Source organism: Mycteria americana, chromosome 5, assembly GCF_035582795.1.
Source record: "Mycteria americana isolate JAX WOST 10 ecotype Jacksonville Zoo and Gardens chromosome 5, USCA_MyAme_1.0, whole genome shotgun sequence".
Classification (NCBI taxonomy): Eukaryota; Metazoa; Chordata; class Aves; order Ciconiiformes; family Ciconiidae; genus Mycteria; species Mycteria americana.
The window spans coordinates 4,228,885-4,246,672 of record NC_134369.1 but is presented as its reverse complement, the minus strand read 5'-3'; the positions used below and the strand labels follow the sequence as shown (position 1 = coordinate 4,246,672).

Here is a 17,788-nt window from a genome sequence, read left to right as displayed (position 1 = left end):
TCCAAAAATGTAGTTACCTAAATAGTCCTTCAGGCATTTCATTATTCTTTGCAGTTGAGCTCACTGGCCACCCTTATTCAGCTGAAAACTTTGAGCATATGGATACGATGGATTATAAATTCTTCCGAAGGTAATATTTGTAGTTTAAAGTATAATCCAGTTGCTAGTAGACATATAAAAGTAGTGCCTGTGTTCTTCATCACTCTTAAGCGGAAACTCAAGCTGGAAGCTCTGTATTTAAAATAACAAAAAGTAAAAATCTATGGACTCATACCGAGGAAGAACTATTTGGAACCTCTGTGAAATGTCTGATTATTTCTCATGCACTCAGTCCTGGTAGAATGAGGTTAACACATGTCAAAGCAGAGGCTAAGGAAATTTTGGGTTACATTTCTGCCCCTAGATGGAGTATTTTGCACGCTGGTAATTTTTTTTTTTAATATATTTTGGGAGAATGGAGCTGTGTTAGAAGCCTTGAAATGCCTCTTGTTCTGAATTCCCTTTACAGTGTATCAAGTGCTGCCCATTGGGACTAGACTAACTGGGTCCCAGAGACCATTTAGAAGAGAAAAATCAAAATAGGGTTTGTTTGTATAATTGATTGGATACTATAAAGGCCACTGCAATTTCTTAGTGTCTCCTGCTCGTTGGTTAGTAATAGATATATATGTAAAAAAGCAAGAAGCCTCTCCTTTACAAAGTGTCGCTAATTACTATGAAACATCTGATATTTGCAGCTGGCAATGCTCAATGTTCCTGTGATTTTCATGGTATTCCCTTCTCTTAGTATACTGTGAATACCATGGTAACCTTAACCGCTTGTAAAACATTTTAATAGTGACCACTGTAATATAGTGGTTGTGTGCAAACAGCATGCACCATTGCTTCAGAGGTGTTTGTAACACTTTGTTTTTGTCACAATCGGAGTAAAATCTTGCCAGATTTCAAGAACTGAATCCTAAACTTGCCAAACAGGGAGCTGAAAGTAAGTTCTTCTGTTCTCCAGCTTCTGTCTTTGATCATCTCCGGAGTTTCATTGATACATTCCTACCCAGCACTCACAAGCTTAGTGAACCATGGCTCCAGAAAGCACGGAGTTGCTTGGGAAAAGCATTTGGCTACAGATGCTGTATTTGGAGGGGGGTGGGTGGGGTGGGTGTCAGATTAGAAGCCAGCTTTTGAAAAACCTAGATTGTTTTGTATGTATGAGTGAGAATTCAGCTGTAGGCTCTTAGCTCAGGTGTGTTCACATGTGGGCTTCTGGTTTAGCCCGCTATAACAGGAGGGACCAGCTGCAAAGTTTGTCCCTGGACTGGGAGCTGAATTCCTGCAGAATCCAGGATTTTGGTTTGGACCTTTTTAGATATAATGTAAATGCCAGCAGCTTCCTAACAACTGTTCTTGAAGTTCAGAGCAGAATTTAGAGCAGACCCTTGTGAGTTAGAGAATTGCACAAGGTATTGCTTCTCAGAATAGAAAGAAAAAGCCCAACAAAACCTAAGCCATCTGACTAGAGTCCTGAGAAATGCTTTCCAGCTTTCAAAGAAAGAAAGGGTCTTAATTCAGATTTGCCGGAATCGTCTAATTAGTCCCTTTAATGCCATGCACCTTATAGTCTGTGCCACCGGATTCGTCCTATAAATGAGACGATGGGCTAATTCATCTTGGCAGCAGTAAACAGACCTTGTGATTGTCCTCCTTACAAACACCGGCCTGATTTTAGGAAAATGCTTTGACCAAGCCTGTGTCCCTGCTCCCTCCCCCGCGAGCCCCCCCCCCCCCCCCATTTTCTGAGTGCTGCCTGTGCTTCTTGCCCTCCTTCTTCCCCACCAACCCAACCCACCCCGTCTCACACACAGTGACATACCTCACACATTTGCCACTGCTAACAACAACCTGTCAACTCTTTCTTTGCACCGTGCTAGGCGCTCTTTGTTTCTGCAGCCCAGCAAGCCTTGCAGCTGTTGTCCGAGGCCTGCTCCGACAGCCTGTGATCAGTCAGCTGCAAAATCCTCCCTGAACAACTCGGTATTCACAGCTCTAATCAGGCCAGCGGACTGTTTCCTCCTCTCTCGCAGTAAATCTTTATCACTTGCGCTCTGCTCGTCAGTTAGTGGCGCCAGCTCTTTGGGCTGCTCTATCCCTTTCCCATACTCTGCTGGGCTGTGTGCTCTGAATGCTAACTCCAACCTTGTTTAGACTCGGTGCTGCCTCAGTGCTGCAATCCACATGTTGGGAAGGTCCAGATTCCTGCTCCCTCCCCATCTTTTAAGCTGCACGTACAGCAAATTTGTATCTCTCCAAGGGCGAAGATACTCAAAGGCTCCCTCCCTCTGCCTATTTCATACTTTACCCATATAAGTTAATTATGTGATTATCTTTCTGTTTCTCCCCAGCAGGCTGTTGTGCTTCTGTTTAAGAGCTGTCTTTGGTAGGAAGATGAGGGTGAGCTGCCGAGCCTAGGGAAGCTGGTGATGGCAAGGGAAACCCTGGGGAAACTGGCACAAACCTTAATTTGATCGCATGCCCAGGGCTATTAACCTTCCTCCTAATGGTCCCCCCACGGACGGAAACACATTTCCCTCCATCCTGTCCCTGACTTGATGCCATCTCAGTCTTTTAAAAGATTTACATCAAAGATGTTGAATTGTGAAGCAGAATTTTAGAAAAAAGGATCAAAGTTTGCTTTCTTAGTATCCCAGCTGAGTTGAGGAGAGTCCACGGAGCTTTTAGGGTGAGGTTTCCATCAACGTGGAGTTGCTGAGGTTTTATACTTGTGGAGCTGAAAGCACAACTTTATCTGTGCCTGTTGCTGCTTCTGCTACAGCATGAAAGCTCCTCCTTTGGCAAAATGCTGTGGATTTTATTTCCCTGTGTGCTGTGTTTGGGCCTGGGATTGTAGATGACAGTGTAATTAAAGCTCAGTTAAACAGCACATTTTGCAAAGAGACTCAACTAGCTTTTAAGTAAAGCTTGCTGGAGATTAAAAAAATAAGTTATTCAGGATAGCGAGGGTTTTTTCAGTTTGTAAGGAGCCTGGGAAGCTTTTGTCTGAACATTGATCTGAGGACCAAAAAGTAATGTGTTTTGATCTTGTCTCTGAAGCTGAGTCCATCTTTGGCACTGGAGAACCCATTTCTCTTTCTGCATCAGCTTTCCCCACCTTTAAGTCCTTATGTTTCAGCTGTTCCAGGTCTGTGTGCGTGCGCATGCATGCAGGGCTAAAGATTAACCGAATGTAGAAATACTCCTTTAAGAGTAAAACATGAACTGGCTTTAAAAATATGTTGTTGCTATTAATTTTATGAGGAAGCTGAAAATAGATGCTGCTTGGAAAATCTGGGTTCATTTCTGTTCAGACTTTCTATGCCTCAGTTCCTCATCAGTATAGCATTTGCTTGGTTAAAGATAAGCTCGTCTATATAGGATCCTTGCATTTTTGGCATTGGTGGTCAGTTTGAGCCTGTAAAGAGATGCACAGAGTAAACTTAATGACAACGACAGTCAATTTGATGTGCAGAACAACATTGCCATTAGACTGTATGACACACGTATGGCCAGTAATCTGCAGGTAATGTGTGGCACTGCTTATTCACAGAGCTCCCAATTTGAGTCTGACAGCCTTTATACCCGTGTCCCACGTATTTGCAGCAGTCTGCCGTCATACTGGCTTTCTGGCCATGCTGGTAGTGCTCTGTTGGTGTGCCCTTCGTAAACAGCTCCCGCACACGCTTCCAGGTGGGATGTGTTTTGTCACTGTGTAACCAGACCTATGAACACATTTTAGGCTTGATTTGGTAAAATAGCTCAGATTTTGCTGCTATTTGTGACAGAAGCGCCCTTCTGTCTCAATGTGTTCTTCAGTGAAATTGGACGTGCATGAACAGGATTTGAATATTGGCCCTTTTTCTGTAGGCTGTCTACAAGGGCAGCAGTAGAAATATGATTTTGAATGGTATGGAGTGTCCCACAAATAAGTTAACTGTACCATTTGTTGGGGAAGCTTCACTGTTGAAGGTGCTGTTTATGATCAGAGTCAGTTTGGTGGAATGTAGGATAAAGAGGATACAACGATATCTTGATAGGCCCCAGGCAAACATCTTAAAGATAACCCTTTGTAGTTCTCTGATTTACTTCCTCTTGTGTTACTGTTCTCGCTTCCTTCCTTCATGTCCCAGGGTTTTACCTGTCATTCTTTAGTGACTTTTCCCCCCCCAGCTGTCTCCAAGGTCTCAATGGCTACTGTGGGACCGGTGCAGCGGCTGAGTTTCATAGTTTGGTGCTCTTGGCACAAGTGGTGAAAGGAGACCTCCTGCCCAGTCAACCACCGATGCTTCCTCTGTACTTGTAAGTCTCATCTATCCTGCGAGCCTTGATGGAGTGACTTTGCCTGCAGTTTTGATGGCTATATCCTGTAGAGGAAATCCTAGTTGTGTTCCCTGACTGCTAGAAGTGTAATAGCAGAGTTTTGGCCCATTTTTTTTCCTGTCAAATAGTAAGCTACTGGACACGGTTATTTTGTGATGTGATTGTCTTCTATTTTATAAAACAGTGGTGCTTCACCATGCTTGGAGGGGTGGGGTGGGGTAATCTATCTGGTGTCCTCTGCACAAAAAGCAGTTGATTTTGAAGTGTTCCTCAAGAAATTGATGTCATTTAAAGAACCAATATTTTGTACATCCAAATTTTTATTTATTTTATTAAAGTCATCGTAGCTAGAATTTACACATAACCTGATACAGTGGAAGGAAATATTTTAGCTTTGAATTACAAAGGAATATTCTAACAGTCTGAATTGAAAGTGAAAAGAACAAGAAGACTGTCTCAAAATTATTATTATTTTTTAAAAAATGAAAGCAACTCAAAACACAACATAATATTTTGACTCTCTTTACACAGAAGTAAGAAAGGCTGTGCACAGCCCAGCATATACTTTCCGTAGTATGTTGCCACTGTCCGCGTGTCCTGGTTCTCCTGCTCATCTGCTGATGTCTGTGCCTTGAAGTGAGGTTCGTTTCGAAGGATGCGGCTGGTGCTTACCTTGGTATGGCTGTAATTCTGTGGTGCTTGGTGATGTGGGCTTAGAATAATCAATTAGAAAAATGTCTTGAAGTTATGACAGGAAGTTTTTTTCTGTTCTTTTCCTCAGAACTTTGTACCACTGGGGAAAACTCCTTGCAGGAGGCAAATAATCCTAATGGGAATGTATTGTTGTTCGAAGCATCCTATCTTAGCTCTCTTGTCTTAGAGAGGTAAGTTCAGTCTTTTTTTCATTTTCACCCAGACCTGCAATGAAGACTTTGTATTTTTTTTTTTCTGTTTAGTTACTGCTATAAGACGACTCATTCATGGCTGTAGGATGAACAGGATAAGCAGAATTTGAGAACAGCTTATCAGTTCCCTGTTCCATATTGCAAGTGGACTTGACTGACTTTTCCTAACGCATCTGGATGCATATACAGGAGCAGGATATTTTATTGCTCTGCTTTTTTTATTTTTAAGGGGCAATGTCAGTTTTTTCCTAGCTCCTCCCATATCTGTCTTTTAAGAAAATCTCAGACCCCAGCAACTTTCTATTTGACCCCCCCCCCCCCCGCCCCGAGTTATTGATAATATGCTTACACAATAATTCCATTTTAAAACAGTCTTTTAGTCTAGGAATTTCCTTGTCTGATTTGCCTCAGACTTTCCAGAAAAATTCTACCTTGGCATAAAGTTTGCACCTGTGAAAGTTCAAGGAAATCTGTTTAGCTTTTGCTAAGGGAGGAAGGGATTCTGCCAAAATTTGGTTTATAATGAAAGGCTAGTTTAAGCATGGGTAGACTGATTTCTTCATAATTACTAGGTAATATTAGTGTGTAATCAGTCTCATAAAGAAAAAATATGACTAAATGGATTTTATATTGCTTACAAAAAATGAATTTTTGTTTCTTCTTTGGCTACTCAGGGAAGAATGCTCACTACTAACCCATTGTGTTTAATTTTGTGAGCCACTTCTTGTGTGCAAATTTCCTGTACATCTTGAACAAAACTATGTAAAAGATGAACAAAGAATGAGGGGAAAAATTATAAATGGATCCATGTGACCGCCTCTTCTCCAGACATTTTTTTTTCCTCACTTAAGATGTTTAGAGGGAATGCAGGGCCATGCAGTGTTTGTTAAAGCTGATGGAATATCTTTGTCCCTCAGGGTATTTCTTTAATCAATGTTTCTTTATACCATTAGGTCATCTCCTCTTTTTCTTATTTATTTTGTTTTCTGAAGAAGCCTTGTTTTGTACATTTTCATGCATCCTGACGTTTATTCTCAGAATTATGGCCTGATCACTTCCTCTCTTTTCCACAAAATTTCTGTCGTTTTATCTATTTTAAGTGCCAGAGCACAAAGATAACCCCATCATAGTTCTCTCATTTTCCCCAGCAGTTCCCCCCCCCCCCCCTTCCCTCCCCGCAATGAAAAAATGAAAGGTCTCATGGTCTTACAGATTTTCTTTATGCTTATTTTGGCCTATTTGCAACCAAATACATCATCATGCTATAAGACGGCTCTCTAAGGCTCTTGGATCAATTAAAGGTAGCCCTATTCATTGCCAGTACAAACCTTTGCCTATTAACTCTTTCAAAGGGCATTTGTCATAGCAAAAAGCTGTGAATGCTGTCTGGGTTCATTGATTAAAAAAAGGTATTGTTTTAAGGCTGCTGAATATCTTAATTAGTTGTAATCAGAGGGTAGCTTGTGTCTGTAAAGTGATACAGTTACCTTTCACCTACTTGGTTTATTTTCTGTGTTTTTAAAAGAAAAAAATCTGAAATGTAATTTAAGCATACTATTTTTAGGGTACAAGAGGGGAGCGCACTTGCTGATCAAACTATAATTGATGACATTATTTTGTAAAGCCAAATATTTAATGTGGTAACCCAGAATACGTCTCATTGGCCTACGATCAGCCAAGAGCAAGTAAGCGGAGCAGCGCTGCTCGTTGCCAGCAATCATCCTCCTTTCTTCACTCAGAAATCCAATGTCTGTATTCTGGAAATTTAGAAATCCACCCCAATTCTGCAAGCGCTTGCACGTGTTCTTAGCTTGAGGACATGAATTGTCTGTTAATATAGACTATATACAGCACTGTTTGGCAGATCAAGGTAGAACAGGGCAACGTTTTTTTAGACCAGTAGTTCATTCGCCATGATTGTTGTCTCAAATGGTTTGAAGCTATTTATGAATGTGTACCAAAGCTCTAGCAAATTGTTTTAGCTGAAAAATGTCTTTTCTGCTGTCCCCCGAATCAAAACATTTCTTTCAGTAGTTAATAATACAAATCTGTTTCCTATTTAAAGAGATCCTTTCGAAAATTAAAATAAACACTTTTCCTTGGGCTTTATGAAAAGTTTTGGTTGTGCTTGTTGCTCTCTTGGTTTATTTTCTTGAGAAAACAATATAGTTTATATTTCCCCTAAGACATTTTGCTCAAATCAAATGGTTATTTATGTGCCTGTAATGGAGGCATTGGGGTGTAGACAGAACCCTTCCAGTCACACGTCTTGATGGTGCAGCAATAGCTTGCATCATTTGACCCTCACCCTCTGGAGATGCGTTTCCAGAGAAGGTGACTTGATGATATATGCTTTTCTTTCCATATTTGTGCAAGTAGCTTCTTACAGGGAGGAAAAAATGCTTGACAAAAAAATCTTACACTAAGTCACAGTTGGTAGAAATGTGCGCTTTTGCGCTTGAATAAGATACTAGATACAGTGATAATAGTAAATAGCATTTAATTTGTTTCATTATGGGAAGGGGAGGGGGCACAAATGGTGTCTTACGGGGAGTCCCCCATATCTGGGACAAAAAGTCTTAAGAAAATACCTAACACTAACCATGTATATCAAATTGCTGGTGCAGCTTGGTCATCTGGAAAGCAGGGCACTGCCATGTCTGGGAACCACCAGACAAATGAATCCCTACCACTCACACTCAACTTGTATTTTGCTTGATGAATTTTATTACAGGAAATCCATGCATGCACCGGCACGGATTCTCAAGGTAATATGGCAGAGTCATGTAAATGCAACTGGTACCATAATTGGTCTTGTATTTTCCAGTGAATAAGTGTACTAGACAATGGCTTGAAACTAGAATATGTTTGTGATTTATTTATTTTTTTCAGAAACCAAGATGATATATGCATTTTCCTCGCAGGACAATTTTGCTATACATGCCTAGATTCTGCTTGAAGTACTTTTCGTGAGTACTTTATCTCCTTTTTTAAAAAGTTTTTTACAAAAATGCTTAAAAAACCTAGTTCTGTCTTCAGTCGACTGTATAGATAAGAGCCGATTATCATCTCTGTTTCATAGATGGGGAAAAACAGTATGATAAAGATTAAAATCCCAATTCAAGGAAACGCAAAAACTTAAGCATGTATTTTAATGTTCCTGTGATTTTGGCATAAACTATTCTGAAAAGTTTCTCTGGGATGCTGTCAGAAGCAAAAATAGAATATGCATTTGAGTTGCAGACGGTACCTCAGCCACAGTATTCCTCGCTGCAGTGTGTGGACATAAGAATTTTTCTTTTTATATTTGATAAAAAATGTGATGCATGGCATGGTCATACAGGAGAGAGATTTATTTTTGTAGTTGGTTATTTAATTCAGTGGTTTATATACTCTGGTATTGAAGGTCATTTTGGTGTGGACATCAATGCAGTTCTAACCTTTTTCTTCAGCTTTGTAGATTTTCAGAAGTGTGTAGTGTCTTTTCTTTGGTCAGGTGCCTTGGAAATAAATATGCACATTTCTACTCTGTGATGTGCGTATGTATTTATATATAGTGGTATTGTGTGTCTTGCTCTATATAACATTTTTAGGTGTCTGTACAAGTAGGAGATTTATGAAGTGTGACTCATTTTTCCTTCTCCACACTGTTCCAGTGGAAGAGCTCAGACTACGATGAGAAAAACTAGTACACATTATTAAGAATTCCGATAAAGTAGGCTGAATAAATTTGTTTTCTTTGTGAGCCTTAATCCTGTGTTGTATCAGCTTCTTGGACATGGCTAATTTATTTGGAATTCCATTCTGTTCCCGACAGCATTCCTGATTAGCAGTTTGATCACCCGGAGCAAAGTTACATACCAGCTTTCAACTCTTGTAATCTAGCAGTGTAATTTTTTCAAATGGAGTCTTTTCTTTCCTTCTTTGCTCCAGCTCCCCTTCTTTTTGTCTGCAAAGAGACTTTAAAAATAAGCAGGATAACCTGTTAGTAGAATGAAAAACTCATTCAAAACATGATATAGTTTGCTGAATGCCCCACTCGGGTCTGGCCACAAAGCCTCTGATGCAAAGTTCAGGCTGGAATATGGAAACTTCCAAAATAAGAGATAGTCAGATCAGCCTGTGTTTATTGTAAACCTAGCATTCTGTGGCCATCAAGAATGAGACTTAAGAAAGCAAACCGTTAAGGAGACAAAGCCTAAGCCATGCAATCCCACACCATATTTTTTTTTTTTTTAAATTTAGTATGATAATGCTAGGTCTGATAATTCATTATTATTCACATGGCTTTAAATAAACTTAGGAAGATTTTTCTAGTTACACATGTATTTAATAAAGACCTTGTTGAATGCAATCAAATTTTTGATTATCTATCTTCAAAGTTTCCAAAATCCTGTTAATTTCCAAGTAAACCTTTATAAGAAATATTTCAAATATTTTTCTATTTAAAAATGAAATTACGTTATCAGAAAGGTATAAGGTTTGGGGCTGTGTCAGTGCAGCATGTGAAATATTTACCTTCCATCACTTATAAAGGATAACAGGTGTTTTTTTTTTTTTCAATAATTGCATTTTATGGGTGGTGTGATATCACCTTCGAGTTCTTTCTGTGGTCTGTAGTTTGCCAAAGCACATTTTGCCTATGGTAAGTTTTAGAAACTTTACGCTTTACTTTAACTTTTATTTAGTAGTTAAGTTTGTCACATTCCACCTTGTATAGAAATTGCAGTTGTGTCATTGTTCATTTCTATCAGTACTGGCTTATGCTATCAAAACAAATGATGACTAGGAAACACAAATTTAATTGTAAACCAGAAGCAGGTTTTGATCTGATCTCTTTTTGGTAGAGCACAGGAGGAGCGTTGTCCGAGTAAAACTAGAAGAAACGTAGCATGTAGCAGCCCCCTTCCGTAAGGGCTTAATCTGCCAAAGACAAGTAGTTACAGGCAAGAGGGAACTGGGTTTTCCATCCTATGACATTTCTTAAGGTCCCAGTCTGGTTTTGTACACAGGGAGAAGGAAGCAAAGTTTTTAAGTCAGAAGAGACTCAGGAATAACGCAAAGATAGGTGGCCACAGCACTCGTCAAAAGACTCAAATTGTGGTTTTATGCATGAGTGCCTTTACTGTATAATGTTTTGAAGAGCTCGATCTATCTTTCTGTTTTGTTCTGATCTTGAATTTTATGGATCTGAGAAGCAGCTTTTGGTTAATATTTTGTCAAAGTTGGAGCATGTTTTGCCAGATTTCTGGCTTTGAAAAACTGGCATTTCAGTTTAAACACTGTTTTGTCAAAAATAACCATAATAAAATTCTCTACTAGATGGATGTGAATTCTATGAATTCAGTGAAAATTAAAAAAAAAAAATCCACTGATGAAAGGAGAGCCACTGAGAAAGAATGGTTTAGGGATAGATCCATTATATCTGGTTGAATTCAGTGATAATTCCTTAATTTTCTCTGCAAAAATCCAGAGATTCTTTCCAACCAAAAAATGACACATCTGAGTGTGAAGGCTTAGCAACTCGCGTAGGGTCTCTGACCACTAAAGAGGGAAATGTACATAATAATTGCTTGATAACAAGCTATTCTTAACTTTGTAACATAAATTCTAAATATGTATGCTAGGCTTTTTTCCTTTGAGTGACTAAATATTTTTGTATTTTTATGTTTGTTCACCATTAGGTGGATGTTTTGTCTATTACTAATCTTTTAATTAATTGATGTGATTAAATATCATGGCATATACATGGTCTATTCTGCTATTTCTAGATCATGTTCTGATCACAATCCTAAGAAGAAATTCCTATAAATGAAAAAGAAGCAAGATGTCTACTGCTGAGCATTGCAGCATACAGCAGCATGTGGAGGTGATAATGGAGTGACAGCTCCATAACTGCGAAGGTCTCATCAAGTCTTTTTTAAAATACAGATCTCTTCAGGTAATCTCTTTGAAGACTGATTTATAAGTTTTTGTTTCATTTCCTCCTAGTCCTTTTCCCTCATTTTCATTATTGTTTTTCCTACGATCTGTGCTCTGTTTTTGCTTTTAAATCTCAGGTTTGACTGTGAGGCCTTTGAGGATGAGCTAGAGTTTTACAAATGCCTTCTGGTTTTATGGACACTGAAGTTATTCTAAAGAGAAGAAATATGTAATAAATGAAGTATCTTATTTCTGTCCTTGTTTTTCTTGATCATGGAAATGGGCATATCGAACTGACTGTAGTGGGAGGAGTATGTTTGCTGGGGATTTTCCAGTAGAAAACCAGTGGGGCAGGTGTTTGCTTTCCTTTGACTCAATGCAACATTGAATGATCCTGATATGTGCATATTATCACAAGTTATGTGAAGCAGGAATTGACTTTGAAAGTCAGATTTCGTCCTCTAAAGCTATGAATACCTTTATCTGGCTCTTTTAAAGTGGTATTTTGTTTCCAGTGCGACGTAGAATGCTTGTTCAGGAGATTTCACGTATGTAAACTGGAGCAAGGTGCATTTTTGACTCTGATAACTATAGAAGGCACATGATTCTGAGAGATAAGTGCTGGTCTTGAATTTTTCTTTTTTTCTTAACAATGAACTGGGGACTTCTTGTTAGCCGTGCCGACACCTGCAACTCTGCCATTTTCTTTTGTAGATATCCTGACTTTTGAATGGGTGGTAAATACAGTAAGTCAAATATCCTATTTTTTAATTCTAATTTATTTATGGTTTGGGGTGTATTTCAAACTGATGATAACAGTGGATGTTTTATGATTATTCTTGTATTGTCTGCTTTGTTGCTTGCAAATTCACTTGATATTTTAAAGTTTTAGGAATGTAGTGATATTTTAGGAGATAGATTGCTTTATAATTGGAACTGGAAAATTAGATGTGAAATCTGTTGCCTTACATTTTAAAGGTCAACAAGAATGCATACTACGTATGTGTTCTTTTTTTTTTTTTTTTTTTTTTTTGCTAAACTACCCTTCAGTGGGCACTGATTACCAGGACAATTAATTATGTGATAATTTAAAAGCAAAATATGGAATTTATCTTGGAAATAGTTTGAAATTAGAGGATTTTAATAAATATTTGTAGCAGAAGAGGGTAATAATGTTGGTTATGTGATGAAAACATACGATAGTAATATAATATCACCCCTCAGGAATACTGTTCAATCATGCTGTTGTTCTCTAGAGAGATGATTAGTTGAAAAATGATGTTAATGAAATAAACTCTGAGCGGAGGGGATGCTTTTATGTGTGATACAGCATACATTCTTTGAAAAGGCAAATAATTAAAAATGGTGCCAGGCATTAGCAACATCTGTTGTGTGGAAAAAGTATATTTCAGAAAATCCAAACAATAATTATCAATATATAGGCTTTACATAGTGCTTTTCCTCAGTCTCAAAAAATTCTACAAAGGAGGGAAGAACAGTTATCCATGTTAAACTGCATTTTCTAAAATCTAGCTACACAAAGTTCTCATCTGGCACGTAGATTCGCCTTGCTTATGCTGTGCCCATTAATTTTCTGTGGGAGGAAATCTGCCCTAAGAAGTGAAATCTAAGCAGGAAAGCACTACCCTTCCATCTTCAGCAACTGAAACGCAGTATTCCTTTGTGTGAATAAATGTAGTACCTATGAAGAGTGCCAAGCTGACAGCCGTGGCATGTGGAGCCATAGAACTGCTATTGACCAGGCAGCCGTCGTGGAAGCTTACCCGGCTTTATGTCAGCTTGTCCCAAGCAGAGCCCAGCGCCAGGCGCGAGGGTTGTGTGGTTTCTGTTCCGGCTTTGACACCTCTCGGGGAACGCCGGAGACGGCATAGCTGAGAACCACTTGTGAGCCCGAGGAGGAGGCACCTGTTCACTTGGCACTGGAATGAACCACCAATTCGTTCCTCATGTGCCCTTAAATAACCACTGGGCTTTTCACCACTAACAGTTTGAACTGGAGCTGATGGCCCAAGGCATAGGATGTGCTGTACTACATGACAGACCCATTAGCTAATATTGAAATTGGTAAAATCCTGCTGGTGGTTTTCAGCAATCCTGCTAGAGTATGGACAGCAGGATTGCACCAGGATAAAGGAAGATGGTTGTCACAAAAGATACACTTTCAGGTATAGCAATCGCATCCATCCAGAGGAGACAGGTATACAGATACGTGCTTTTCTGAAAAAAGGCAGATATCATTGCCTCAACCAATAAATTACTTTACAGCTACAAAATGAGCCAGTTGCCCGAGTAAGTATGTAATGTAGAGCCCCCGGCTGTGGGCTTACAGGGGTGGTTTTGTAGCAGATAGAGCCACTGAACAATTTGTCAAACTGTTTTTCCTGCTTAAATCCCTTTCAGATGAGATGAAGATTCCTTTCTTCACATCTGTGTGGATGTAGGTCTCTTAAAAAAACAGGTTAGAGAAACAGCTGTCAGGTATGGCATAGTTGATCTTGGTTTAGGGCAAGCTGATAGACCTTTTGGGTCCCTTTCATCCTTTTTCGTTTAACTGGAGGTGGCCCTAGTAACATATGTATGTATATATATTTGTTCTCTCCAACCTGCTGCATTTTTTCAGCAAAATCTTTGCTAGTTGAAAGGAGTAGTCCCTTTAAACTCAGCATCTTTTGAAGTCTGTAGGTATAAAAAGACACTCATTGTTCAGTGCACCTCCACAAAGATTCCTTCTTAATCCTGATTGTGTGTACTCATCCCTTGGTTGAGCCTTCCTGTGCAGAGGTATTCGAGTTGATTCACATTCCTTCATAAATGCACATAGGGTAATACATCAGACTTTCTTTCCTTTTTAAGCAATCTGATCAGTTCTGACACTTTCCAACTCCATTAAAAAATCCCTGTAGTAGTTAAGAGCACCCATTAGTGCGAACAAACTCCTGAAACCTCTTAAAGTATTTGCTTTGCCATGCCATTTAACTATTTACAAAGCCTGGAGCTTTGCTTCTGATACATAGTCAATAAAAGGGAACAGACTATTTTCTTTTTAATTGTAATGTAAATGTATTTGTGTTGTCCTTGTAGAAGGCGATGTGTTGATTCTTGTGAGGTCACCCTAATCAGGACAAATTTGACCAGAAAATAGTACTGTAAGAGAATACTGACACTCAGTATTTTGGTATGCCACTTAGTTTAATGCAGTTTTGAAAATCAGGGAAGCAGTCCTGACGCTATACTATTGCTTGGACCTTGTCCAAGTCATTTCACTTACTGCTGATCCTTCACATTTTTGCCTTCACAACTCTACTTGTCCAGGTCCAGTTGCTGAAGTCCAGGCCCAGGCAAGGTATTACTTAAACAGCTATAAAAGTTCCTTGTTTTCTTCTTGAACTGGGTCCTAGAGTTTGTACTTCTTCTAATGGGGACTTGGTATCAGTGGGGACCTCAAGGTATTACTGTACCTGTTCCCTGATTTTAAAGGAAAAAGAATGTAAAATTCACAGAGCTTTATGTCTCTGAATCGGGTTTTAATTTCTTTTTAGATGGAAAGTGCAGTTTCTGGGGAAAGGAGCTTGCTAGTTGAGTAAGTTCAAAAAGATCTTAGCAGTTCCAGTAATTACTCATTTCATCAATCCGTCTATATTTAAAGTGAGCTAAACCGAGTTCTTTCCTATAATGTCTACTTCAAATAATGCTGCTTTACATTTGGAGAGCCAAATAAGGAAACAGAACATAATCTTCCAGGAGTTTCTTTCCCTTTTAGTTTGTATAGCTCAGAGACTTGCTCTAACAAGAGCCCTCCTTTCTATGAAACCTGTTTAACATATTTGACTAAACAAACTATCTCCTAAAGAAGTAGGAGCATTTTTTGTGTGTGCCTTGCTCTAGCATTGGCTCTTGAGGACATTTCTGCATTTGTCGATGTGCTAAATGAGCGATGCATTTTGGACAGCTTCTGTGTTCTGATTTGTTTTGTTGTGCTTTTTTTTCTCCCCTCTCCCCCCCCCCCCCCCCTTTCCCCTTTTAATTTATCTAGGGAAAAAAAAGCTCCTCCAGTGTTGTTTCCTGCAAAGACCATTCTTAAGAGCTCGTTGGACAGCGCGGGGCTCTTGAAGTGATAGCTAATTGGTGAAAGAAAGGCCCTGATTGTCTTGAGGGAGCTGGAAAGTGCTGCGTGTGCTGCTGAAAGGGACTAGGGAGAAGGTGCCTGGTTTCGCTGAGCAGCTGCTGCTGGAGATGTTTGGAGATTACATCAGCATTGGAAAAAAGGGGCAAAAAAAAAAAAAAAAGTCCAACTTCACAGAGACGGAGTTTATGGAGGTTTTTTTCCCCCCTTCCAAAGGTCTTCTGACAATACTGTCATTGTCAATATAAGAGTTGCTAATTCTTTATGAATAGCACATGGGGCCTCTTGACTAAATAGTACGTTACATGTCCCAAATCTGTCAGCTGGACTCTTCTCTCACATGCTAGTGAGATCACTTTGACTGGAATGTTACAGGAATTGCTGGGCTGGCCACGCAGAACTGAATACTGCATTATATAATTAGATCTCCCAGAGTATTTTTTTTGCATTGCCTCATTATTCTAGCTTAAATATGGAATCGGTCCTCTTGATGATTTTACTGGTTGTAATTATATTAATACGATTCATTTTGTGGTCCTGTCTTAGTGCTTATATAGATTATAAACTGTCCCGAAGGTTTCCTGACACAAGAAAAAAGGACTAAGAGACTTCAAAAGGCTTGTTCAGATTTGAATTAACAATGGGGAGAAGTGGATAAGGTAAATGGAGCTAGAGCAGATTTTACTTTGGGATCTGATGAGAGAGAAATGACCTGTTGAGACTACAAGTGAGCGAAGATTCTTCAGAAAGCCTCATGCTGACAGAGGGGAAAAAAAACGACAACTGATTGAGTCAAATGACTTCCTATCGGACTCAAGCATGAATTTGTTGCTGGGAGCAGACTTGTGGACTTTTGCCAATTAAATGATCTGGACAAGCTGGAAGGAATCCTATTGCTGGGCAGTCCAAGACTGCCAGTGGCCCAGTCTTGATACGTGAAATGTGATGGCGTGCTGCCTGCTGGCTAAACTGCTGGTCTGTACGTTAAGGTGTCAGCTGCACAGCCTGCCTGGATGCAACAACTGATTGTGCCTGAATGAAGCTAAAGATTACTGGTCCAGCTCAGTATCCACGTGCCATGCTGTGGACTTGCAGGAGTAGATTTTTTACCTGATTGGCTGATTGGATACCAAATTCCTTGTGGTTCCTCCTGGTCGGTCAGATCTGAAACTGACCGAGTGATTTTAACTGACTATAACCTGCTGAACGTTCACATTTCTTAGCGAGTGATATATCTGCGTACCAGAACGAGCTGGACACCGCTGAAGTAATCTGTTCCATGAAAAACAGATCTGTGCTGCAGAGATTGTCTGAAGGACTCTAGCTGTGCTTCAGCAGCACTGAGGGATGGGGGCACACGACAGCATGACTTGAAAGCCCTGCAAAGTACCTTCATTTCTAGCCTTTAATAAGGAGCTTACTAGGACACCAAAGGACACCCAGGCCATAGTGACTTAGGATTTTTTGGTTAACTCATCTTGCAAAACAAAATAAGTGGTTCCAAGTGAACTGTGTGCTTTCAAACGGATGTTATACTAAGGCAAACATCTACAAAGCTTACTGCATGTACAACTCAATTTAATACCTCCTTTTAAGAACTCAGTTTTTCTACAGTAAAAGTAGGAAAATTGTATTGCCTTGCCTGAGAAATGCAGTGTCCTTGGCCCAGTCACCTTAAAAAAAAAAAAAAGTCCTTTTTGGGTTGATAATTTTCTGTGTCATGTAAAAGTGAAGGTTGCCACTTCATAAACTGGCTTCTGTATCTCTTGGTAGCTCACATGATATCAGAGTTCAGTCTAGGTAAAAAGCCACAGCATTCCCATAAGGAGTTTCTGGCCCATTCGTGACTCACACACTCCTACAGGCTTGTCTCATTAGTAACTGTTAATCAGCCCTTATCGCTTTGTCTTTTGAAGCATCCCTAAAATTCAGACATGAGAGGTGGTATGTGTTTATGCTGTGGAACAGGGTAAATGTCAGGTCAATTGATTTCAGCCTCAGATTTTATTTATGGTGGATGACCAATCCAAAAAACAGCTTGCAATGCCTGAAGATGCATGTCATTGACTTGAAATCTAGCCAGATGACAACAAATTAAACGTAGATGTAACTAACCCCCTTGTCCATTTCTGTGGTTCTTAGTTTTAATGATGATTCTGCCCTTTTTTTTCCTTTGTTCCTCAGAACCAGCAGACCACAAAGGAAAAGTGAAATGTTGTCTACTTGATGTGCAGACATACCTCTGATAATAAGTAACTGGAAAAATAGGCACAATGATCCATTTTTCTTCTTTCAGTTAATCATCACTATTCTTAGCTGTTGTATGCAAAACAAAATTTGTAGATAAATTGTTATTGATATTTAAATTGTATTTGACAGTGTCATATTCATATTAATTTTTTAAAAATGTGGATGTAATGAGAAATGGTGTATGTGAAGTTGTGGGTTA

At 39.4% G+C, this 17,788-nt stretch overlaps 1 protein-coding gene across 1 annotated transcript; it reads left to right on the top strand.

Moving 5' to 3' along the window:
- Positions 1-5,164: 5,164 nt before the first annotated feature.
- Positions 5,165-17,577, top strand: SMIM38 (small integral membrane protein 38). Its single transcript, XM_075501418.1, has 5 exons — positions 5,165-5,252; positions 8,166-8,242; positions 11,045-11,214; positions 11,910-11,941; positions 15,250-17,577. The coding sequence occupies exon 5, from the start codon at positions 15,812-15,814 to the stop codon at positions 15,941-15,943; it is 132 nt and encodes a 43-aa protein (XP_075357533.1). The 5' UTR covers positions 5,165-5,252; positions 8,166-8,242; positions 11,045-11,214; positions 11,910-11,941; positions 15,250-15,811; the 3' UTR covers positions 15,944-17,577.
- The last annotated feature ends 211 nt before the right edge of the window (positions 17,578-17,788 follow it).

Bases quoted from the DNA above. Each gene is read 5' to 3' on its own strand.
- SMIM38 (XM_075501418.1), top strand. From the start codon at position 15,812: ATGGAATCGGTCCTCTTGATGATTTTACTGGTTGTAATTATATTAATA.